Source organism: Melospiza georgiana, chromosome 1, assembly GCF_028018845.1.
Source record: "Melospiza georgiana isolate bMelGeo1 chromosome 1, bMelGeo1.pri, whole genome shotgun sequence".
Lineage (NCBI taxonomy): Eukaryota > Metazoa > Chordata > Aves > Passeriformes > Passerellidae > Melospiza > Melospiza georgiana.
In genome coordinates this window covers 116,041,172-116,066,984 of record NC_080430.1, presented here as the reverse complement: position 1 = coordinate 116,066,984, position 25,813 = coordinate 116,041,172, and the positions used below count along the sequence as shown (strand labels likewise).

Sequence of the window (25,813 nt, the reverse complement as noted above, 5' to 3'; positions counted from 1 at the left end):
AGCATCTAAGGAAATATATGTAATGTTTGCCCATTTTTCAGTAGAAAATGAAATCTGCTCTTTGGATTAAAATAAATTCTTCCCTGACCCTGCCTCTTCACAAGTATTTCTTGCACATCTGGTGAAGGGAGAAGGATGGACAGGTGAGTTATTTCCCTGGACCAAAAAGACAGGAATCCTGTCAAATCCTGTCAACCCTCAAATCTTTCTTAAGACAAAGGAGTCTTTACTTGAACACCTTAACTGTAACTGCTGTGTACAGGCAGAAAGATTTTTCTCTTAGCAGAGACTCAGCATGCATGGGAGATGATGAACTAAAGCAGATCAAGATGCAGACTGATATGCCTGGACATAAGCAGGAATTCAGACCATGAAGTCTTACATGCTGCACTGCCGCTGTACAAGCTAAAATTCAAAGCCTGAGCTTTCAAGGGAGAAAAGGAACTAAAGGAAAAGGTTGTACAATACTAAAATGGATACAGATGAAGAAGCAAGAGGAATTATGAGCAACCAGAATCTAAAGGCTTTCTTTGTATTGCAGAAACTGTAGAAGGACTAGACAGAATCATTGTCTGACTATCCTGTTTTTCAAGTACATTAATACCATCATGGAATGTGTCCAAAGAAGGGCAATGAAGCTAGGAAAGGCTCTGGAGCACAAGTCTTATGAGGAAAATCTGAAGGAGGTGGGGTTGTTTAGTGTGGAGAAAAGGAGCCTGTGTGGGGACCAACACTTACAACTACCTGAAAGCATGGTTGTGGCCAGGTGGGAGTCAGTCTCTAATCCCAGGGAATAAGGGACAGAACTAGAGGAAAAGGGAGTTGTGCTGGGAGAGGTTTAGATTGGATATCAGTAAAAAGTTTTCACTGAGAGGGTTGTCAAGCATTGCAACAGGCTGCCCAGGGCAGTGGTGAAGTCAACATCCCAGGAGGTATTTAGAAAACGTGTAGATGTGGCATTTGTGGATATGGTTTAATGGCGGGCTTGGCAGAGTTAGGTTATTGATTGGACTCAATGGTCTTAAACTTCCTTTCCAACTTAACAATCCTGATTCTGTGACCAATTAACCACTTCAGTAATCAGAATTTGCACAGCCTTTCAAATGCCATGCTCTCTGATACGTGATACTAGGAGCTGTGCTCCAACTCACAATGGAGCACTAACCTTGGGTAGGAGATATGTAATCAGAGTGCTGATTATTTTCAAAAGCAGATATTTCTGTCTCTATCTCCTCTATTTCAGCAGCTGTTAATATCTTCTAACAAGGTTTAAGTTTATCCCAGGCTATTACATCTTTTAGCAGCACCACTGTGTTATTTGCAGCTTCTCTGTGTAAAAAATAATTTTTATTTGTTGTCTTCTGTCATAGTCGTCTAAGAGTATTTTCTGGGGTCTCAAGATGATGATAGGCAAAATTATTACTGAGAAACAGGAAGGATTTTGAATTATATATTTTTCTAATAAAAAATTGTAAGCAATTTTTCCAGAAACCATGTAGTACTGCTCTAATAATAAGCAGTTATATTATTTTAGTGGCTCACTCTAAATTTTTACTCTTTTTAGAGCAGTATTATAGAAACTAGAACTGAAAACTGGTGTTATAGAAATTAGAGTTCTTGTCATACAAATAGAAATGTACTTGCAGATCAAATCACTCCCTTGGTACACTTATTTTTTAGCCTCTCCATCATACAACAAAAAAAGAAATGAAAACCAGAAAATGACCTGTGCTGCCTCAAAATGAAAACAGCATTTATGACTTTTATTAGGTATAGTTTGCACAGTAAATAATGCAGAGAAATTCTGGTTTTGTAGTTTTTTATGTATAAGATTTTGCATTGGGGATGAATATGATATTGAAAACAGAGTAAAATAATAAAATCATAGAATACCTGGAATTGGAAGGGAGCCAGAAGGAGTCTTGAGCTCTAGCTCCTGGCCCTGCATAGGACAGCCCCAAGAGTCACCTCACCCCATGCGCCTGTCAGAATTCCTCTTGAGCTCTGGTGGGCTTGGGGCTGTGACCGATTCATTAATGGGATGGCATTGGAAGAAGTTACACAGTAAAGAGTGTGTACAACTGCACAATTATTCATTGGATGACAATGCACACAGTTACACGGTGAAATGAGTGCAACTGCTCAACTGAGCAGCTGCAGATGTCCAGCAGGCAGATGATGTACCTGTAGAAGAGAGTTGGTCAGAAAAGCACAGCAGGAGGGGATCTGGAAGAGCTGGCCAAGTTCGTCCCACCGAAGGCTGAGGGCGCAGCCATGGCAGTGTTCCATGGCATCCCAGCAGGTAGGGTATCTGCATCAATACCCGTGTGTTTGGAGCTGCACCCAGTGCAGCTGGAACACTAGTTACTTCTTTGACTGATTTTTATCTGTAAATCCATTATTTTTTTTAATTTTTATACCTAAATCCAGGGATTACATCCACAGCTGTTGGGCAACCAGGAATGCCTTAACAGCACTGTGAATGCCGTGTCTGAACCAGAATGTGCCTGGAACACTGAGATACTGCAGTGGCTACAGTGGGTGCCAGGCATGGATGCTGCTGCTGCTGCTGCTGTGGGAACACCAGTGGGGTTGGAGGCGGAGGATTGCACCCACCTGGCAGGTACCAGGGAAGGGGTGGATGGGAGGGATGTGGTGCTCAAGGCAGGAGGGTGAGCAGTGGGTGCCTGCTGCTGGGGGCTGTTTAATCTGGAGAAATGGAGACTCAGGGATGACTTTATCACTCTCCACAACTCCCTGAAAGGAGGTTGCGGCCGGCTGGGGTTCGGCCTCTTTCCCCAGGCAACCAGGGACAGTGTGAGAGGACACAGGCCCAAGCTGCACCAGAGGAGGTTTGGGTGGGACGTGAGGAGGGAGTTCTTCACAGATTGGGCATTGGAATGGGCTGCCCAGGGGGCGGTGGAGTCCCTGGCGGTGTTTAAGGAAAGGCTGGACGTGGCGCTCACTGCTGCGGGCCAGCTGTCAAGGTGGAGTTCGGCCATGGGTTGGTCCCGATGACCTCGGCGGCCTCTCCCAGCCCAATCCCCCCTGGAATTCCGTGGTTCCGGGCTCCCGCCCGCGCCGCCAGGGGGCGCCCTCCGCCCGCGCCGCCCCGCCCCTCCCGCTCGCGGGGCCCGCGCGCCCCCTGGCGGCGCCCGCCCGGTGCCGCCGCGGCGGAAGCGGCGGGCGGTGCGTGCCGGACGCGGGTCCGGGCGGCTGCCGCGCCCCCGGCGGCGCGGAGTTCCCGCTGCCCTGCGCGCCCCCGCCGCCGCCGCCCCCGCTCCGCAGGGCGCCCGGCCGCCCCCGCCCCCCGCCGGGAGCCGCCCCGGCCCGGCCGCCCCGCGGGCACCCGGCCTCCGCGGGGGCGGCGGGCGGAGAGTAAAAGCGGGCCCCGGCAGGGACGCGGGGCCGGAGCCGGTCCCGCCGCCGCCAGGGCAAGGTGAGCGGGCGCTGCCGGGCGGGTGGAGGGGCCCGGCCCGGGCCTGGCCCGCGGATGCCCGGGCGGGAGGTGGCTCGCCGTGGTGGCCTGTGTCACCGCCGAGCTCGGGGCCTTGCTTTAGCCACAGGGCTGCGGGCGGAGCGCGGTGGGAGCCGGGGGCGCTTGGCGGCGACAGCCGGGCCGGGGCTGAGTCCCTCTGGTCGGGAGAGCGAGCCCCGACCTCCCCCGGCCGCCCGCCCGCCGGCACCAGAGCCCGCCCTGTCCTTGGGCCAAAACAAGGGCTAAACCATCCTCTAGGCTCTCTCCTGTCGCAGGTGGCTTCAGCAGGATTATCAGGGTCTTCTGCTACTTTTCGTTTGTTTTGAGGTTTTTTTGGTGTGCTTGTGGTGGCGGTGCTAATTCTGGTAGAAACGCCCTCCTTTGCCGTGTGTTTGTTTCTGCTGGCAGGGACGTGTCGTAGCTGCCGCTTCTCAGTGCCTTTCTAGTTTGGAAACACTGGCATGTCCTCCAGAGGTTTCGCTTGCACATTGCGTATGCAGAAATGGTGCTTGTGTCGTTTACGGCAGAGCAGGCTGCTGGCCATAGTCGCTCCTTCTGTCCTGATCTGTAGGGTCTCACTTATCCCAGCATCTGCCCCCTGCAGCCGAGGGCCTCCGTTGTAGTTTAGTTGAGGACTTTTCTGGGTCATGTGCAGAAGTCAGTGACGGGAATTGTGTGTTAGCCTTGTTTCCACATCATAAAGCTTGAAGTGTAAGCATAAGTTGGTGTGCACTGTAATTAGTCAAACGAGAAATTGTGTCTTTGTGAACTAGTGAAAAAGGTAAGCTGCTACATTAGCAAGTTAGAACTTAAAAACGTGTATTTTGAACTGCTCCACGGCAAGTTGGAACAGAGAAGTGTTGTTATCTGTTAGTGGCACATAAGAACTATATTGAACCTGTGTTCAATGTGGAACTTCTGGGGTTTTTGGATCATAATATGCCTTCCCTTCTTCACTGCCATAGCACCCACATTGTGATGACCTTACTGCTGCTCTTAATGGATGTGGGAAGTAGAATTTTCACAGCAAAGGGACAGGAGGCAGCACATATAAGGTGTGGTAAGGGGAACTCTAGCAAAGAAAGACATTTGCTCCATGAAGGTATTCAAGCACTGGATTAGGGGCCTGAAGAAGCTGTGGGATCTCCATCCATGGAGATCCAGTCCAGAATACTACTGGACTGGATATGTCATTGGACAACCTGAACTATCTGGCTAATTAAGAAGAGGTTGGACAGTACAAATTTCAGTATAACTTATCCTGTGATGCTCCTCAAGATGAGGAAGCAGCCTTGTTCAGGGTAGATTTGATCGCTGTTCCTGAGGGAAGGCAGTGCATTAGCTCTTACCTCTGTGGCTGGTAGCACAGAAGATGTGAGATCTTATTTTCTATTGCAAGTTAGCACACAGATATGCAAGTAAACTTTAAAAACTGTGGTGATTGCATTGGAGGTATTGCATTGAGCATTACAGGCAAAAGGACGTGTAATATTTTGCAAGACTGACATGTGTGAACAGGACTTTAAATTTACTTGATGGAGGATGTGGAGTTTGGGTAAAGCCATAAACAATTAAAAATATATAGTAAGTGAGAGAGTATAGCTATAAGTCTTCTTTTAAGCTACATAATCACCTCTCAGTTTTGAAAAAATACTTCTGTGCCATAATCCATACTCCATATTGTTCTCTAGGTGGTAGGTAGAGCCATTGGAGAAGTCCAGACATAGCAATCTGATTAATATTGTGGTGTTGAATGCTACTCCGAAATCTTGCTTGGTCGCACAAGTTGTGTTTCTTTCACTTGCTGTGGGTGTTTGCTGCCTGACAGGTTCTGTAGTTCAGCTCTGGCAACTGGAATGAAAAAGAGCTTTCTCTTGCTCTCCCACACACTTTCTCTCCCATCCTTTCCCCCTAGTTCACACCCCAAAGACTGGGGTGCATGAATTCAGTGAAGGACGTGTCAGTGCTGCTGTGTGCTTGTACTGGCTGGAGGTAAATCAGCTGCCCATCACACTGTCCTCAAGAACACGCTGAGGAGGAAAGTGTCGTAAGCCTGACTTAGTTTGGAACAGCCATGGACTGTGGGAGCAAAGATTAGCTTTCTTATTAATAGGAGCTAGGTACCTTGAGTAATGTGGGTAGAGGCTGATTTCCAAAACCAAAGGGAAAGGGACATCCTTGCTCTATCAGAATGTGAGAGAAAATTGAGGTAGGAAAATAAGTGAAATGAGTTCTACTCTAGTATGTGTTTCAATGTTCCTTAGCAAAGGTGGAGTAAAATTGATCTGCTTTGTAATTTTTGTTGTCACTGGTGTTCTGAAAGCAATATTATCTTCTGTATTTCAGTCTCTTGTTTCTTGCAAAACCAGAGCAAAAGAGTGCTAGACATACGTGTCTGTCTAGGCATAGGAGCCTTGCAGTCATACCTGCTGTAAGTCACACTCTAATAAACAAAACACAGCAGCTTCAAGCTTAGATTAAGTTCATTCTGAGAAATGCTGTTCTTCCATTTCTCTCTACAAGCCTCTTTTGCAGTTGGAACATTTTTTCTTCTTGGTCCTGACTAGCAGAAGTTGGAATATTGATCAACCAGTTTTTTCTAGCCTAGAATAATTTTTGTACCCAGAGGTTTGCTGTTCAAGTATTCTAGTTAACATAGCCAAGCATTCAGGCTGTCCTGTGTTAATAAGGTGATATGAATAGCAAGTTGTCCCCTAAATTGTACAAAGCTAAGAAAAAAAAAATGTGGCTCCAGAGTTACAGTAAGCCTGAAATTGCAGGCTTGACTTCTGTGGGCTGGTAACTTTTTAGGAGCTGGTACTGGACTGGAGAGATTCTTATGAATAACCACAGTAAAACCAGAGCAGTTAAAATTCTAAAGAGGACTTTTTGTGAACTTTTTTCCCTTGTCCTTTCTGCTGCCTCTCAGTGTTGTGCTCTGGGTCTTGACCTGTCACTATCAGTAAATTTCCTTGTACAAGTTAAGGTCTCTCCAGGGCTGAGACTTTCTTATTTGAGAGAGTCTTCTTCCTAAGATGTCCTAGGCTTATAATGAGTGGAAGTGTTCAGTAGGTTTTCTTTAAAGCACTGGATTTGAGATTGTGCTGTTTACTGTTGTAGTTAGTGCTTGAGAGAAGGTTTTATTTTATTGTAACATTAAATTAGACTAATCAATACAGCTATCTGAAATTCAAAAATTCAGTAATAGTTGGTATTGGCAAGAGTATAAATGTTCTGGGTCTGTGCAAGTTGAACAGTTTTCAGTGAGATAAAATCCTAGCCTGAAATTAAGCAGTGGCATCATCTTTCTCCATTAGAATTGTCAGCATTTCCAGTACCCAAAAGAAAAGGACTGTAAATGTCAAGTAAAAGTTTTGCTGTGTAAACTCTTATGTTTCTAATAGGTGCTGCTGGGATGTGGGGTAAATAGTATATTAATAAAATGCATAAGAGAGGTTTATTAAATGATTAAACAGTGTAGACAGATCTATCTTTTTGAAAGATTTATTAATATAATTTTTTAAAATTTTATTTTAAACAGGAGATGACAGGTGGAAATGAATCCTGTACTGCAGGACTGACATCTATGTCCTACTTAACTTGCCTGACTTACATTCTGGAAGAATGGACTGGTGTGGAGGATATTGGAGATTATCTGAGTTATGCATTTTACATTTTATGGGTGCTGTTTCCACTTGTAGTAGTCTTTGTACTTCCAGGAGTTATTGTCGTTCTCTTCTATGTTTCCATTCTCTGGCTTCATATTTATAAAAGGAAGAATGAAATAAAGGAAGCTTATTCCCATGATGTTTGGATAGCTGCAAGAGAAATGTTGGCAACAATATGGGATGGACATGGAAGAATATGGCATGGTAAGTGAGATCTGACCTTTCATTAAAACTTCTGAAGCTCTTATTCTTTGTTTAGTTTTCAAGATTATCACGATATGCCTGATTGTTGCTGCTGGTGCATGCCAATTCAGGGGTCTTTTTTGGTTTTATGAATGACTGTCAGTGGTGCTTGAGACAGAAAAAAAAAAAGACATTGAGACTTTTTTGAATGTAGGTTTTTTGTCTTATGCATTTATTCCTTTGCTGCTATAAAGTGACATCTCTGTTCCGGTTGAATATATGCACAATTTTTTTAAGTGCCTTTTTTTTCCATTTTATGCTTTTTATAACAATTCCTGGATTTCCTCATTTGAAGAAGACCTGAAATGTGTGTTGTGTTAAAAACTAGATCAATTAACTGTATCATTTCAGGGTTAATATGTGAAGACTGGAAGTTTAATGCCAGTTCCCTGATAGCTAGTATGTCAGCCAGCACATGTTAGCATAGTTTAATTGCACTTAACCAGTCTTACATGAAATGCCAAATGATGGCTAAAAGGAGCACTTAGTTCCTTCTTGAAATTAGCTTCAGAGCCTGACACTGTTACAGAACCCTACTTTTTTCTTTATCTTTGTATTTTGGACTACTGCTTTCACTACTAGAATGTCAAAACTAAGGGCCTTGTTCTTTGTCCTTCTGCTATTATTTCTTTATGAAGACAGACTTAATAAATGATTTGGCTTTTCTCTGTAAGGAAATCACAAGTCTCTTTCAGAGTCATTCAGTCTAGATGCAGCTAAAGGAGAAAGAGATACTTAAGAACAATTTACATAAAGAATAAATCCTTCTTGAAAATCATCTCTATTTGTTCTCTAGTCAAAGAGAAGTGGGTTTTCAAGGCATTGATAACCAGATGGTGCAGCAGCTGTATCAGACAGGCTTTGTAAGACTAAGATGTAACTTTCAAATCTAAGAAAGTACACTACATCAAAATCAACAGCTACATCAAAGAGCTTAAAATGCTCACTTCACAATAAAAAGCTATTTACTTTTTTTTCACAAGAAAATTATTTTTTAAAACCTTGGCTCTTTTAATCCTTAGTAACTTTTTCTTTTCATAAGGTCTGACATTTTATTTGTGCAAGAAGATTCTTATCCGGTCCCTCATTGAGAGCTGTGACTTTTTTCTGCCCTGCCAGCTGCTTCCCTCTTATCTATACACTTGTCTTGCTAAAGAATGAAATGTTTTCCAGTTATTTTTTCCCTCATTGATTCATCAGGATATCATAAGAAGAACTTTCCATCCTGAAATCTAACAGCATTAATAAAAAAAAAGAGGAGAAAAAAACAACAACCCTACAACCAAAAAGCCCCAAATGTGCTGATTGATACCTGTAACTTTACATGTATTATGCCAATTCCCTGTGTGTTAGTTGGCTGGCATGGAGTACAGTAAGGATACCTTGGGATGGGACAGATGATACACTTGCAATGTGTTGCAGCTCCACAGTAAAACAGAGAAGAGCCAAGAGTACCTTCAGAATTAAATTAATGGAATAGGAATTGCAGACCTGATTAACTTTAGAAGGTGTGACAGAATTTGGTTGAGGGTGGTTTTTTTGGGGTGTTTTCTTTTTGCTTGTTTATTTTATTGTAAAAAAGATACTGTAGCAGTGCTACTGGGTGTTAACTGAGTATGTTCTAAACTGATGCATTTTGTGTTAATTAAATATATTCTGCCCTGTGACTTGAATAGAAATGTGAGGTCAGGAAGAAGCTTATGTGTGTTTACGTATTTTTCAGCTAGACCTATATAGTCCCAAATAGTTTTATTATATAGTGATGGAAAGCTGGAACAGGTATAACTTGGAGAGAAGCAGCAAAGATAAGCTTCATATCCTGGAGTAAAAGGAGACATGAAAATGTGTGATATCATGTCAAATCTTCTAAAACAGTCACTGACGGCAATAAACTTTGAAAGGTTAATAACACCTTGAAATAGTTGTTTCACCACTCCAGTCTGTATTTTGATTTCTTTTGAATGATTGATTCAGATGACTTTGCAGCCTTGAATACAGTGAACAGAAAAAATTAGGATAAATTATACAGTTTGAAATAGTGTGACTGGGTGTTTTGTTTTAGTGCTGGGTTTTTGGTTTTTTTTTCTCTTTCCTTAAGTGTGGTGCCTTAAATGAAACTTGTATTTTCTCTGAAGCAACTTGTATTTCCTGTAGATACTGCAAGTTATTTCTTGATTTATTATTGGTCACTTTGCTCTTATCACTTCTCAATCCATGCTGGTTTTAGTTTGCCAGCTTGCTGCAAAGTTAGTTTCTTTGCGATAAAATTGTATGAAAGTTTAACACCTGCTACATTTTTAACTCCTAACAGGTTATGAGCTTCATGGTGTCGAAAATATTCCTCAAGGACCAGGACTTGTTGTGTTTTATCATGGAGCTACTCCTGTGGACTATATCTATTTCACAGCAAGACTTCATATAATGAACAAGAGGCGCTGCTGCGTAGTAGCTGATCATTTTGTCTTTAGAGTACCAGGTAACACACTTCATTATAAACAAGCAGTTTTGGAATTATTTGAATTTTTTAATTGTGTAATTAATAAAAATTGTGTTGCAGGAGCACAGCTTTCAGAACAGACATTCAGACAAATTTAGTGAAAGTTTTGGAACAGAGTATCTTTACAAAGAAGAACGAGACTGGCCCATGCAAGGATGGGACATAGTCCTGTCTGGGCAACACTTTCCAATGACTCTAGGGTGTTTAGAAACAAAGAAAAGGAGATTTTAGGAAAAGCAGTGTTCTCTGTATTAATCATTAGCAAAGATTTCAATAAAATGTTTCTTTTTCATTAATATAGGCAGAATGAGTGGTGTGAATTGATTAAGAATTAAACTTTTTGGAACAAATGCCCATAATAAGTTAAAAATACTAGTCTGAAGAGATAGTGTATTTTCTTATTCCACCCAACTCTTTTCCAGTTGAGGATGGCAGGCAGTGGAACCTGTGCCCAGGAAGACTGTTTCAAGTAGAATGTGTTTTGGAGGAAAGCTAGAGAGGTGTTCAACATGTTTGTGTGAAACATGAGGAGAAGCAGATAGAAAATGAAAAATATGTTTAGGGCAAGATTTTGGCTGGAGAGCCTGTTGAAATGCACTGACAATTGGTGAAATTAATTATGTGAGGGGGGCTTTTTTGTCTGTATGGAATGCAGTAGTACCCACTTTCTTTCCCAAGTTTGATTTGTAATTAAAGGCCTGTCAATCACAAATGTTACAAGGAGAATCCTGTAGTGTACTGGTGGTTTTAATAGAACCAACTCATATAAGAAAATTGTCTTTTTGTTCGTATAGATTTATTTCAGCCTTAGTTCCTGAAAAGAGCTTTTTCATACTGATTACAGTATTGCTTTGCCTCTACAGCTGCTTTTGCCAACAGATTCATTTATCAGTGGCCATCAAATCTTTTGCATACAGGTGACTAATATAACCTACTTCATGATGCAGATTTGGCTCTGTATTGTATCTTTATAGGCACAGATGTTTATCAAATGGGGCATTATATTTTGCTACTTTTCTGCTTTAAGATCAGGCTCTAAGTGGGAGTATACTTATGAGTCCCCCAAATATTCAGTAGCATTGCAGAAACACCTTGCTGAATGGCTGATCTTGAAGAACTGGTTTTAGTGGTACAACATCTAGCCAACAGCTACAGGCATTCCTCAGGGATTGATACTGAGACCACTGCTGTGTAGTGTTTTTATAGTACCCCTGGATGAGGGCCTGGAGCACGCACAGGAAATTCACTGATGATACCAAACTGGGGGACCTGCTGATATACTGGGCATCACTTCTTCTCAGAGTGACTTCATAGAATTCAAGTGGCAGAAATATTATGAAGTTCAACAAAAGCAAATGTAGAGCTGTGCAGCTGGGATGAGCAATTCTGTGCAACAGTACTCTGGATAAAAGGAGACTTTGCAGGAAAAGACTTAAGATTCTAGTGGACAACAAGCTGAATGTGAGTTGGCAGTGTGCCCTTACAGCAAAAAAGATTAACTGCATGGTGAACTTTTTGTAGCATGAATGTAGCCACCGGTTTGGGTGAAGAAATTTTTTTCCCTTGGCATGGCACCTGTGCAAGCACATCCCATGATGTGGTGTTCAGTTTGGGACTCCCTGGTAGAGAGTACACTGACACACTGGAGCATGTTCAGTGGATTTTAGGGGTCTGGAGCACACAAAGTGTACCAAAAGAGGTTGAGAGAACTGTATTTGTTTGGTGTTTACCAGATAAGGGTGTGGAAAGATGCTGTTGCTGTCTTCAGTGACTTAGTGGGAGGGTGGGGAGAAGAGGGAGTCAGACTCTTCTTACAGGTGCACAGTGATAGATTGAGAAGTAACAGAGACATGTTGCAACACAAGAAATTTTGATTGGACATGTGGAAAGGTATTTTACCACAAGAGTGATCAGACACCTGAAGAGATTGCTTAGGCAATTTGGGGAATCTCCATCCTTGCAGACTTTCAAAACTCTGCTGGGTGAGGCTCTAAATAGCCTGATCTAGTAGAACCCGCTTTGAGTGGGAGGCTGGACTAGATGACCTCCACAACTTCCTTCTTATCTACATAATTCTCTGGTTCTGTGAAGGAATTAAGGCTGTTCAAGGAGACAAGTTCAAAGACCCCAGAAAATGTTGTGGATTGTTTCAAAATAAGCACAGTAATCTATGACTGACAGCTTAGGTAGATGCTGCTTCCTTTGTGAATCAAACCAGAAAGACTGCATAATTTTATCCTAATACTGAGGCTGTCTGATCTTGATTAAGCGTTCAGATTAAATTGGATGCCTTTTCAGAAGATGTTTTAACCAAAAGTTAATAATGCTCAATGCAGGGGAAATGGGACAGGGTGATGGTGCATTTGGAGTCTGTTTAGACACACATGGATGTGTCAAAATCGTGTCAGTATTAAGTATGCTTTTCTTACATTTTGGAGGAGAAGGATATAAAATACGGTCATGTAAATTCTTTTTTCCCTCTTTTATAACTAGAGGTTTGCCAGGGAAAAAACAAACCAAATATTCCTGCTTTCTGTTGCCTTTAGACTCTTAGCTGTGTAGTGCTTGGAAAACCATTGACTTCTCTAAGTTTGGGAAAAAGCCTTTTCCCAATGCATTCAGAGAGGACTGAGATTTCACTTGTGTTGTTCTCCATCATTCTCTGCTATAGTATGGGCCATTTTTGCTTCCTGAAGTCATCTAGGAGCCCTCTTTAAAAGGTTGCCTGCTAGTTTATGTAACTAAGACAGTCCATTTCCTGTGATGTTGCAGAGGAAAGGAGCTTTGGCTTCTTGTCTGTTACATGCAGAATGTGTCTCAAAGTATCTTGTGGACTAGATGCTCTGCACCTATATATGTGTGAATTATCTACAACTATGGAAGATTGGATTCAGTGGTCTAAATGGTTCCTCACTGTTGGGATCCTAAAGGAAAAGGGGAAAACAATGACATCCTTGCTATCCAGTAGCTGACAGCCCTGATATTACAGTCACTGGGGCCAAGATAGAAAAGTGTACGTAGTGCACAAGTTGAGAGCAGTATTATGTGCCTTACTGGGTGCTCTTCAAAGGGTTTTCAAACATTTCTGCCAATACAGTCTTGTGGAAAATAGGAGAAGAGTGTGTTGGGGCAAAGGGCAGAGTTCGGGTGGAATAAAATTAAGTTTGAACTTCTTGGTGTCTGGAAGAAAATGTTCTGTATGGCTGAAAAATTGTGTTTAGATAATTTAGAGAGTTGTTTTGTTATTTAAAATGGAAAAACAGATTCTTGGTTCCTTTCATGCAGTGCTACCTGGTACTACCCCAGTGTTTCTTTTAACTTTGTGGTGACCTTAGTCTTGGATACAGGTACACTGGCTGTCCTTTCTGGGCCATTGTGTCAGATTGCATCTCTCAGCTCCTTTAAGGGAGCCAGGTTCTTCTTTGGTACTGAAGCAGAGATATCAATAGTAATGTGTGATCTGCTGGCAAGGCTGTGAAGCACTGCTCAGAATATAAAGTTGATTCTAATCAAAGGGGGATACACAGCTGAGAAATTTTCTGAGGACTTAACACCTCCCTGGATGACTATTCTTTAGTACATTTTTTTTGTCTGTATTCTGACAATATTCTGTGCTTTTTTTTACTGATAAATGAACTGGACAAACTCATGGTGTTTGCTTTGTCACACACACTCTCCCCCTTACCCCTTCCTCAGTGTATCCAATGCAGAAACAGTGTTGTCACAGTCCTTGCTTCCTTGGAGTCTCTTTTCCTGTTCATCTCAACCATTTTAATTACTGTTTTGTCTGTCTCCTGAGCTCACTGACAGAAAGGACTTGGAGACTGGCAGCTTTTACCACCAGGTACATTCCAGAGAGCTTTAATTAGTTTGGGAATGTCAAGCATTGTAAAAATCAGCTATTAAAAATCCCCCAAAAAAAGCACCTGAAAGAAATGACTTTCAATTCCAGGTGTTCTTCAATGCAAATGCTTTTGGATGAAGACTGAGTGTCATCAGCAGTGTGTGAGGCAGGCACAGCAAAATATGAGACAGGTGTAATGCAGCTTGTGTTCTGTGGTCATGTGTATGGACAGATCCCAGTTGGGTATGGAGATGAATTGGGAGAATTATACTCACTCCAGTTAAAAAGACTAGAGATCAGAGTTTAGTTAAGAATAAACTAATGATGTGTTGCTTGATGCTTTTCTTCCCAAGCTCTTAGTTTATGCAGGCTCTAAGAGAAGATGGACCTCTGTCTTCTTAACTTTCTTAACTTTCTTAACTTTCTTTGGGCTCTCCTTTAGCATGTGTGTGTATATAGCAAATGTGTGTTTATAGTCACAACTGTTCATTTGTTACCAAGAGGCAAACTTGACTAGATCAGTTCTTTGTCCTTGTCTATGGCTGATAAGGTTGTTTGCTTCTGTGGAAAATTTCAAGGAAGAGAAATTATGTTTCCTTACTGCCCAGTCATCCAAAGTTACCGTTTTGGTATGCACTACTCATAAGTACTGTATTAAGTTTAAAATCTATTGAACCAACCAAACAGGACTTATTTCCTGCAAACAGAGGTCTGTGGTAGCTATGTCCTTTAACAACAGGCTAGTTGTCTAAATTGATCAGATGTGTTCCTGTTGATGATTGTAGCAAATTTTTGATGTTCTACTGTTTCTTGAAGGGTACAGTCTGAATGGCATGTCAAATTCAAGGTGATATGAGGAGTTTAGGTAACATTAGGTAAAAGACTTCAGTTACAATATTAAGAGAAGGTGAGTGTACCCAGTTGAGGCTTACCAGGTGCTTCTCTGTATGAAATGCCATCCAGGTACTCACAGACTGAACCAGAGTCAATTGCTGTAGTGATCCATAATGCAGAGAATGATGCATTTTCTTTGTCATTCTCCTCCTTATGCACTACTGTTCTTTGCTGAAGTTCGCAAAACAGAACCACAGCTTTCCTAGTTTGCTTCTTGTTGCTCTCTGTTTGGACTGTGCTGTGTTTGAACAGTGGAGCTTGGGCAAGGAGCCAGTGCCCTTGAGTCAAACAATTCCTTTGATGGGACATGTGAAAGATATCACAGAGTGCTTGACAGTTCTTTTTCAGTTTAGTCCTGACTGTGGGTTAGCACCTGACTTTACTATAGCAAAAAGCCACTGAAACCTCTAAATCTTCAACTTTGCAGACCAAAATCTGTAAGTTAGACTTAATGCTTCAGTCCCTCTTGGGGACTGTGGGCCACAGCTTATTAGACAATTAAATTTTAGCCATAGTGTTCTGTGCTGGGGATCTGTAATCCCTGGTAGTATGAATTAACACTTTTGGAATTAATGTTATCTTACCCCTGCAGGTTTCAGAATACTACTTGATGTATTTGGAGTTATACATGGACCAAAAGAAGCTTGTGTCAGGACTCTGCAGCAGGGCCATCTGTTGGCCATTGCCCCAGGAGGAGTTCGGGAAGCTCTCTTCAGCGATGAGACGTACAATATTTTGTGGAGCGATCGGAAGGGCTTTGCTCAGGTGGCCATTGATGCAAAAGTGGTAAGAATGACACGTAATGGAAGAGAAGCAAAGAAAGCTAAGTTATTAGTACTTTCTTCCAGAGAAAGCTGTTTTGGTTATCATGTATTTGATGTTAGATTTCTGACTGTCATGAGTATGGTCTACTTGCTCTAACAGCTAGATTTCCTGACTCTTTTTGTTGCTTTTGATAGATAAGAAGGCTTATGAGTCAGCTAAGCATAGTGTGGTTAGGAAATCCAGAGTTCAAAACAACAAGAGATGAAATACAAGATGGTTTCTCCTTATAAGCATGTGATGTTTTATACATAGCTGGTTAGTATTGTGGTGGCCTAGCCCTCCCTGACCAGCATGGCTGGGAAACAACCCTATCAGAGTCACAGAATGTGCTGAGTTGGGAGGGACCATCAGGATCATAGAGTCCAACTCCATGTTTCTGTTTGTTCTGTCACTGAGGCATGGTGTGACCCAGCAGGGTATAGGTTCACTGACACTTTGTGTACTGTATTGGCATTTTATGGTAGTGGGGATGTCCAGGGCTGGTCACTGGTGTGAACTCTTCAGTTCTAATGTACAGCATTGGGCTTGGTCAGCAGGCAGGTAGTTATTCATAGCGGACCAAATGCTGAGGCAAAACAGTGTGAGATATATTTGAGTTGTAACTATTTTAGTAATCGTTTCAGAATCCCTCCTGTTCTAGATTCGTACTTGGAAGATGTGTGCATATGTCCATACGTCTGCATATACCTAATTTAAAAGCAAGTCTCACACCAGGAGTTTTATATTTAGCTACTGTCAAAGACAGACTAGTTCAATCTGTTGATTTTACACAGAAATAGAATACTTTAAGACCTAAGTGTGCATCACTTTTCTCACAAGGAAAATAACACTGTTTAAGCAGGTATTTTCAACAGGTTTAGATTTTACTAATGTATTACAATAGCATGTGAAAGGCTATGCTTGAGATTCAGCTGTGATTGTGCTAGTTGCATTTATTTAATTGAATGTGTGTTGGTTCCCTTTATGCACTCACAAGGTATGTAGCTTCCTCCCCCCTAAAAAAAATCCCTGAGAGATGCAGTAAAATAGAAAGAGTGACAGAGACAGACTGAAAGTGGGAAAAGCATCTTTATTTAGATTAAAGATGAACTTTTAAGTCACCTTGAATCATAAGCAGAACTCCTCATGGAAAGAAGAATTTGTCTGAAATATCAGAAAAATTTGTCTAAAACTGGGACCTTCAATGTGTTGAAGCTGTCTTATTTCAACAGATTTTTTGCCAGAATTTCTATCATATAAACAAAAATTTCTGTCTCTGTGTCGAAAGTAAGATGTTCCAAATAAGATTGTTCAAGAATAAAGACATTTGTATGCATTCAATTTAGGCAACTGCACTTCCTTTTATTCTCTGTAATTATTTACAGACCTTTTTTTCCTCTCAAGAAACCCCAAACTTGATGCATGTCTGGAAAGTTACATGTGCTAGCTCATCCCCATGCTTGTCTTTAAAAAGTTTAAAATAATTTGAGTTCATGAAAATCCCGTAAAGAGTTCTGTATTTCTGATGATGCTGTGTGTTGTGGGGACATACTATAAAATGCTATTGAAAAACTTTATATAATAGCTAACCCCCTCACAGTTCTTATAAATCTTGGCAGCTGTTTGCAATTTTAAAAACAGCAATAAAAACTTGAAATATTCAACACCATTCCAAGTACTCATCATCAGAAATAAGTCATGGACATGCATTGAATATGACACATCAAGTGTGAAGCAATACCATCAGCATAGCAGAGAGGAATCAGACAAGTTTAGTGTCCCAATCCTGTGATTCCTTCCCTTTGAGCATAACTACAAATTAGGTAAGAGGTTTAAGCACTTAAGTCACAACTGTGCAGAAACTGCTAGATGGGGGCAGGGACACCTGAAAGCTCCATAGGTTCTGAAATTCTGGACTGCTCTAATAGACTTGCTGAAACAGTGACTCACTGGAATCTTGTAGTATTCTTCAGTTTGAAACCTCATGGCAGAAGGTCACAGAAGAACTTCAGAGTACCTGTTTTACCCTCTATATATCCTTGTCTGAGAAACACTTCTGAAATTAATTTGCCTTTTAATTAAGTGAGGTGGAAATTTTTTAGATAGTGCTATCTTAAATTCTTAATTATTTTTTTTCCCTCCTAGCCCATCATTCCTATGTTTACACAAAATGTTCGAGAAGGCTTTAGGACATTAGGAGGAATAAGTAAGATATTTTCTATTTTTCTGTAGTTTATTTTTCCATGTATGTTTAGCCTATCTGTAGAAATAATCCTCATATAAACTTGAGATTTAACACAGCCTTGTTTCTTGATGTTTGCTCTCTGGTAGAATTCAGAGATGTTACTAGGATTTAATATTTGTATGCATTAGATGTGATATTGGCTCATCTAGGTTACTTTCCACATAAGTGTTCTTTTGCACAAGCAGTAGAAGAAAGAAAAAAGGAGCCAGAAAAAGGCAGGAAGATTTAAGGCACTTTTTTCTCTGCTTATATCTGCTAGGCCAACCCTAGGTTTCCTGCAGTCTGTTAAGAAGCAAAGCAAACAGGTTGGCAACTGACACATTATTCCTGTTTTCCTAAAGCTTTGTGCTTACACCTCTTCCTGTACTCAAAGTTTGACTGTTTTGAACTACATTTAATCTGTAGTTGCTTTTCTGTTCTGCTCTAGACCTGTGGTTCCTCACAAAACCTTGCATTTGGCAGCTCTTCTTCCTTATCTCTGTGGAACTTGCAGCCAGAAAATGAATAGATGGGTCTTTTGTCTGAGGGGTCCATCTCTGGGATGATTAGATGCCCACATCTCTGCTCATTTGCTAGTGTTAAACTCCCTCTTTTTTATATCTCTTAGTTACTGTCTAGCAGAGGGGCCTGAACAAGTCTCCACACTACATGTTCTGCCTCAAGTATGGCATTGTCACCTTCATCAGAATGCTGCAGGGCAGCACAGTTCTGTTTCTCTCCCCCTCCGTATAAGAGGAGAAATATATTGCATGGAGAAAGCCAAGGCCTCAGATGCAGAAGCTGGAATAATTCACACATTTGTCATGTTGTACAAAAATCAACAGCAATTAATTGTTGCTGTGTTCAGGAGAATCCCAAACAGAGGAAATTGAAGCCAAATTCATTTGTGCTCCTTGCATTCTACAACAGAGTTGTTAGAGGAGTGTAATTTCTTGATCACTGGAGGTGTTACTCCAGTTTCAGTAGTTTTGTCTTTGTTTTTATAGGTTGTGTACAGAAAATTCCACATCTTGATCAGCAAGGAGTTTCTTATGCCAGCATGCCAGCTAATGAAGTTCCTTGTCTGAAATTGAGAATTATAATATTAGTGCTTATTTTTCAAAGAATCTCTTCTGGGTACATTTGGGATGTGCCCAGACATGTGGAGAACAGTGTGTCCTCTTAGAACTGTTTGAAATACCTGTTTTTTCTCTCTTTTTGTTGTTTAACTGCAACCAGTGTGTGATATGAAAGAGCAATTCAGTATGTTAGCATGACTGACTTTTAGGCAGATAAGGCTATTTCTGATCCTGTAGACCTCAATGGGACTGAACGTGCAGTTTTCCAATACTAGTTTCTAATTCTAACCTGTCAAATGAGCTGAACCTGTAACCTATATTGTGTAAGATTCTCTCCCTCTCCAGAGAGGCAGCTATTGAATTTCTCTCCTCTTCTTTCTTCTCGTTTCAGCTGCTCTTTGGAGGAAAGATTTCACACCAAGTTAGAGTAGAAATAAGTCTGAGATAAGCATTAATGCAGCTTTTAGGAAATGAAAGTCAAGGTAGGATAGCACTTGAGATGCCACATTATTTCAGAGTTTGGATTGGGAGCTAGATTACTTTGCAAGCCAGTTTCAATGTTAAGACATAGTGGGGACAAAAAAGTTTAGAGAATAATCCCAGTGTCTTTCTCTCTCTCTCTTTCTCTTTCACTTTTCCTTCCTTTATCCTTCTCCACTCCCCTTCTCCCTTCCCCACCTTTCCTTCTCCCGTTTTCAATCATATTTTTTTCATATTTTTCATATTAGAAATACTTAGGTCGCTATATGAGCGTATTAGATTGCCAGTAGTTCCTCTGTACGGGGGGTTTCCTGTCAAGCTTCGTACATTTATTGGAGAACCTATTCCATATGAACCAAATATGACTGCTGAGGAGCTAGCTACAAAGGTAAGAGAGATATCTATATATGTAAATTTAAAATACTGAATGTTCTGATAAAAACCACTGCAATAGTCTTGTCAAGAGATTTCTGTCTAGAAGCCAGTTATAGAAGCTGGTGGAATCATGGTAAGTTTTGTACTTACCTAACTCTGTTGTTCTTAAATTAAATTGCTGGGTATTTCTTATTACTGCAACTTGCAGATGTTCTAGGTCTTATAAAGTTAATTGCACCCTATATTTGCTTTGAGAAACAACTTGCTTTAAAGACTGAAGAAGTTTGGTCAGACAAGACAGTTCTCAGTTGACAGAGAGAAGCACTTCACCCAAGAGGAAGCATTCTGCTTCCTGGTGTTTTCATAAAGATACTAAGGAAGCCTTTCAAACATAGCAAATCTATGTTCACAAACTGCTGGAATTACATACAATAAAAGAAAAGAATATATAATTTCACTGCTTCGTCTAGTATGTTTCTATTTTGTCCGGCTTCAAGCCCAGCAATTTAACTTCTAAATGTTCCTCTTAATTCAGATTTACATGCCTTATAGAAAGGATCTTCAGGTCCTCATGTTCATTCAGTTTATTAATAGATTTCACAGTGCAAAGACATAAACCAGTTAAGTGGTGGAGCAGTGAGATGGAGTGGGCTGAAGCAGGTATTTTTGAAAACTCCACAGATGATCACTTAAAATATTCTAAAAATTTCATTTGAGAGAGAGACTTTTCTTGACCATGCAGGTGTCAGTTCAGTTTTCTCTTTGTCTGTTTATCCTATGATTAGATCTCTGCAAAAATACTCTTAAAATGTTTGTCTGCAGTATGTTAGGCCCTGGTTATGGAACACTGATTGTTTCTTTTGTGGGGTCACTCTGACAGGACTTCAGAACTACCTTTCAGCAGAGAATGTGTTTAAGTTACTTTCAGACATGCATTGACATCTTACATTTATGCCAACCGTCACTATTTTCTGACTTGAGTTCAGATTCTGCTAAATAAAGCCCCAAGAATGTGAATTCCCTAGAATCCTATTTAGTTAGAGTGATTTTGAAGTTGTATCTCATGTTTCAGGCAATGGCACCGTATGCATTTTCCCATTATATAGAGCAAAACATAAAGCTCAAATTTTTAACCTAATACAAATTTTAGATCTGTACAATCACTTAGGACCAGATGTATGAAGTCCTTGTCCCAGGACATATCATTTGATCACTTACTCCATATAAACAGTGGGAGCTTGTACCAACAAACAATATTCTACTAATATCTGCCCTTGCTGACCGCTGGTTTACAGAGGCAAATCTCTGTTGTTCTGTTTCTGGCAGAATTCCCTAGCCTGTGCTTGTCTAGGCAGAATAGGAAGTGTTCTCACCCACCTTTTGCATGTTGCCCTGCTTTTACATGTTTCCTATATAGCTTTTATGTAATAAGAGTAACTGCCATGACTCCTTGGCCTGTTTGTTTTTTGAGTGAAAGTGAAGGCTGCTGTCACATGCAGCTAAGGGGCCTGAGCATGTGTCACAGGACCAGACCCTTCAGGGGCCTTGGGGCCAGAGGGCATTACTTTGTACGAGTCAAATGTGCTGAGACACAATGGTGTTTCCAGTGCTGCTTCTGAGCAGGTGTAGAATCAAGGTGGTGCCTATTGGAAGAGTGTTATTGATGCAAATCTGGGCATAGGCAGGAGTTTGAGTTGCAGTGCATCATGCAGGTGTTTAACATGCTTTATAGCCCTAAGTCTCTTCATGAATTTACTCTGTTGTCATTTGACTTTCGTGTATCACTAATACAGCTTGTGAACACAGCTGTCACGCAGAAGAGATACTAGTTTATTGGTCTGTTTCTTGGCAATGTTGTCACAATCACATCCTCTGGGCTTAAATATGGAAGAACAGTGTTTTGAATTTGCAATATATCTGTCATATTTGAAAGGATTAAAAAGAGCCTAGAAACTGTGCTATTATATGAGCAGTATGAAAATGAGGTTTTCTGACCAAAACCTTTTTTCTTTCCCTACAGACAAAAGCAGCAGTCCAAGCTCTCATAGACAAACACCAGAAAATACCAGGAAATATATTTAGGGCTTTAATGGAACGATTTCAAACACAAAAGAAAGACGATTAAGGTCTTCTGAGCTTAAGCTTCTATAACTACTATTTAGTTATAATATTCTTAAAGTCACATTTGTAAATTATTCATACTTCTAACAATAGGTTTTAAATACTGTCCTAATGATACTGCTGTATAATTTAAGATAGAAGTCCCTTGGCCTTGCCCTTTCCCCTGTCCAGTATCAAGCTCAGGAACCCAAACTTCAAATCATTCATAATGGAACAAACTTTAATTTTTGATAAATGCATTCCTACCTTGGAAGTGTCTGGGTTGTTGATCTGGGTTTGTTTTTGGGTTTTTTTTTCAAATAATACTGCAAGCCTTTATGTATATGGTCTGTCATCCTTTTGGTCTGTCACCCTTTTGGTCTGTCACTGTCTCCCATCCCCACCATGATGGATCTCTAACCTGAATGTCAAACCCTCTGCAGACCTGGAGTCTTACTGTCTTGACCCTCATCAATGTGAGGAGATTTTGTGGGCCAGTTAATGCCATACAACACATATGAAAACTGTCCTGAAATTGTTACTCTCATACTGCTGGGAAACAGTCCACCACTTCTGGCCTGAAGAACCTCTAGTAATGCCTGCAAAACCTGTGTTGCAAAGTGTTTCATTTTGCTGGGTGAGCTCAGAAAAGGTTCAGAGGAGTGAAAATTGATTAGAGAACTACAGTGATCAAGGAGGTTTGTTATGGAAACCAGAAACCACTCCGATGCTGTGAATGAGAACCCTACAACACAACTGCAATTCCAAGCCAAGGCATATTGGATATCCGCCCTTGAGAAGACACCTGTCCCATTTATTTCTCAGTGAATCTCCATATTCTCTGTTGAAACAATGAGCCAAGCATTCAAACATCAAGAAGTAGAAATGACAATACTGTTTAGTAATTTAAGCTCAAAAATCTTTGTTTTGATGGAAAGAGAAAATTGTTACAACACTGTAAAAGCAGTAGTTTTTTTGAAAAACAGAATTGACATTCCCAAATACCCTTAAGATTTAGTATGTGAATAAACTATTAAATATATTCTTCAAACAGTTATTTATATAAGTTAAATAATGAATGAGAGGGAAGTTCTGTATATTTTCCTTAAGTGAAAACAATTGAATCAACAGGAGAGAGATGCAAGATTGGGCTTTTGTGCACTTAAAAAGTTATATTTTTTATTTAGATAAAGCCTATTGTTTTATTGTTCGTATAGGAAATACATGAAATAGTTCTTCTAGTTCCCAGGAATTTTGATCTACAGTTCATAAATTAATATCTGGGAATTTTTAGTTCTGGGATGAGTACAGATTCCTTCAGAAAAAAAGAGGGTTTTGCTATATGATGTGGTTGCCTTTCAATGTTGGTGGTGTGTGACCTTTTCTTAAAGCAAAGTGTACCCACTGCCAAAAAGATACCCAACAAATAACCAACATTTGAAGGAGCAGTTGTATTTGATACAGTAGTCATTCCTCTCACCATTTAAGCACATACTTTGCTTTATGCTCTTTTAAATGTGTAAATTAGTGACATTGCATAACTGCATGTGGGTGATGCCCCGTGTTAGAAAAATATCACTTAATGGGGAATTGTCTATCAAATGTGTTTCGCAGGAAGCAAAAGGCTTACTTTATGACATTATCTTATACCAAAAACATTTTACGTGGTGTTAAAATTTTTAAAGCTTTGGGAAGAATCACGTTATGTAAAAGCAAACGCCCATTCTGAAGTTTAAGTGACCTGGGTTTTACTTGAAGGCAAGATTGCATTCCCTTTAATTTATTGGACTGTGTTTCAAAAATACTGTTAAGACAGCATGTCATGAAAAAGGATAATGCTAAATTCCTGCATTGAAGTATAACTTAAGTATGATCTTTTGTTTACTGTCCATCTTGAGGAAAATGTACATCAGTCTGTGTTATGAACATCTCAAAGCTGAACGTATTTTGTGTTGAGGTTGCATGTATGTAAAAGAGAACTCAATCTAAAAGGTTCTGTTAGACATGGACAGACATTGTTACCAGAGATTTTGTAAAATTTATTTTATTAAGTATGTGGGCTATTTGCTGCAGTTTTGTCCACTTATGTATTGAAAGATCAGTATAAAAAAATGAAGGGCAGTATTGGTATTCTATAAGTGTTCATATTTGTATAGGCCTTTGATATTTATTTCTATATATTAAAAATATATAGAAGACACCTTTTGAATAAAATTGACAACTGGAACAGACTTGTGAAGTTTTGTGTTGTGTTTGAACTAAATGGAATGGGTATATGGCTGGTCCTGCTGAACCTTGAGTGGTTTTGAGCAGCTACATACCCCTGAGATTCCCTTCTTGCCTTGCAGTGACTGAATAGGGATGGAAGGAACAAAACCCCATAAGGAGTGAAAGGAAAAATAATTCAGACAACAGTGAAATAAAGGAAAAAAGTCACATAAACAATAAGATCTGAGTTTTAATAATTGCAGTCTGTGCTGCAGAGGGCCTTTACAAGTGCTGCAGTACCACTTTAGTTAAAAGTTATGCAACAGAAAATAGGCTATAAATACTGACTAGTAAAGTTTATTTGTATATATTTGGGGTGTGAATGACTGCCTACTTAGTTTTACTGAAAAATAGGCAGACATGAATGGATACTCTCACAAGTAAGCTCATAGACCTGGCGTCCTTTTAGCTGATTTGGTTTACTGTGCATCAAGCAGAAGTATTCAAAGGGAGTTTTAGCAGGGTTAGACTAAACCACTGATTGTCTGGTTGGCCTTTAGATACACTGAAGACATTACATGTTTTGCCATGTGAGCAGCATAAGCAGGATATGCATTTTTAGGTTGTTTGGAAATAGACCAACTGCTGTACTGACAGGTCTTCATCATTATCTCTGAACAAGACCCAAATCTCCTACTGGCCAATTTACTGTCCTGTTGTGTAATAGCAGAGCTCAGTCTGAACGTCTGTTATTAGGATGCTTTCACATGAAATTAATCTCTGCAAATGCAAGGTAGAGCAGTTAATCAGCGCTGTCAACACAACTGTGTGGCTCATCCAGTGTGGGGTTTGCTGTACAAGTATAGCATTATGTTGCTTCATCCTATTATTCTGTGGAGAAGATATGGCTATGATGACACTGTGTTAGCTCTACAGTGCTTAATCCCTATTAAGCCCATCATGGATGCTAGGATGCTTTTCTTGGTGTTATTTTGGCATCAAAAAATTGCCATACCAAAAGTAAATGTAGGAGTGCGCGGAATTGCTACACGAGCATAGTCGTACTGAAAATGCATGTTAAGTAAGATAACTCTCCAAAACGTGTCGGCTAAAACTTGAAGAGATAATCTGATGACACTTCTCTGTTTTCTTCATTTTTTTTTTTTTTTTGAGCTCAGGACTAGTCAAAAGAAATTATCGTCTCAAAATTATGAAGGTGAGCAGAAGGCTGAAGTATCTCTTAAGAAGCAGGCTGAGAGCGTTGGGGTTGTTCAGCCTGAGAAGAGAAGGCTCCAAAGGGGCATTGGAGAGCACCTTCCAGTACCTGAAGGGTGGTACAAGAAAGCTGGAGAGGGACTTTAGATGAGGCCATGTAGTGACAGGTCAAGGGAGGGATGCCTTTAAACCAGAGAGAGTAGGTTTAGGTTAGATATTAGGGAGAAATTCTTTACTGTGGGAGTGGTGAGGCACTGGAACAGGTTGCCTAGAAAAAGTTGTGGAGGCCTCATCCCTGGAAGGATGCTTTGAGCAACCTGGTCTAGTGGAAGGTGTTGCTGCCCATGACAGGGAGATTGGAACTGGATTATCTTTAAGGTCCTCTTCCAACCCAGACAGGTCTATGATTCCATGATACTTTTCTCATCATAGGTTATTTGCAGTATTTTCTTGTCTGCTTTTGTTTTGCATAATTTTGCATTGCACACATGGTTGCAGATTTTCCACTTTGCAACCTTGAATATTGTCACAGCATACATTGCATGCATACCATCTGTTGCTTCCTGAAACATTTTAAAATTGTTAGAATTGTCTCTTTATGTCACAGAATCGGTCAGAAGGATGTAACAAACTTCTGAACTGTGCGGAGCCTTTTCTTAAAACCTGGAGCGTTTACTAACACTTCTCGCTTTTGCCTGTGTGTG

General features: G+C 40.5%; 1 protein-coding gene across 1 annotated transcript; it reads left to right on the top strand.

The window, feature by feature from the left end:
* Positions 1 to 3,353: 3,353 nt before the first annotated feature.
* LOC131089743 (transmembrane protein 68-like) lies at positions 3,354 to 21,956 on the top strand. The gene is made up of 7 exons (XM_058034686.1): positions 3,354 to 3,439; positions 7,020 to 7,350; positions 9,701 to 9,865; positions 15,217 to 15,410; positions 17,574 to 17,634; positions 19,460 to 19,599; positions 21,607 to 21,956. Exons 2-7 carry the CDS (start codon positions 7,023 to 7,025, stop codon positions 21,709 to 21,711), a joined length of 993 nt encoding a protein of 330 aa, XP_057890669.1. The 5' UTR covers positions 3,354 to 3,439; positions 7,020 to 7,022; the 3' UTR covers positions 21,712 to 21,956.
* The last annotated feature ends 3,857 nt before the right edge of the window (positions 21,957 to 25,813 follow it).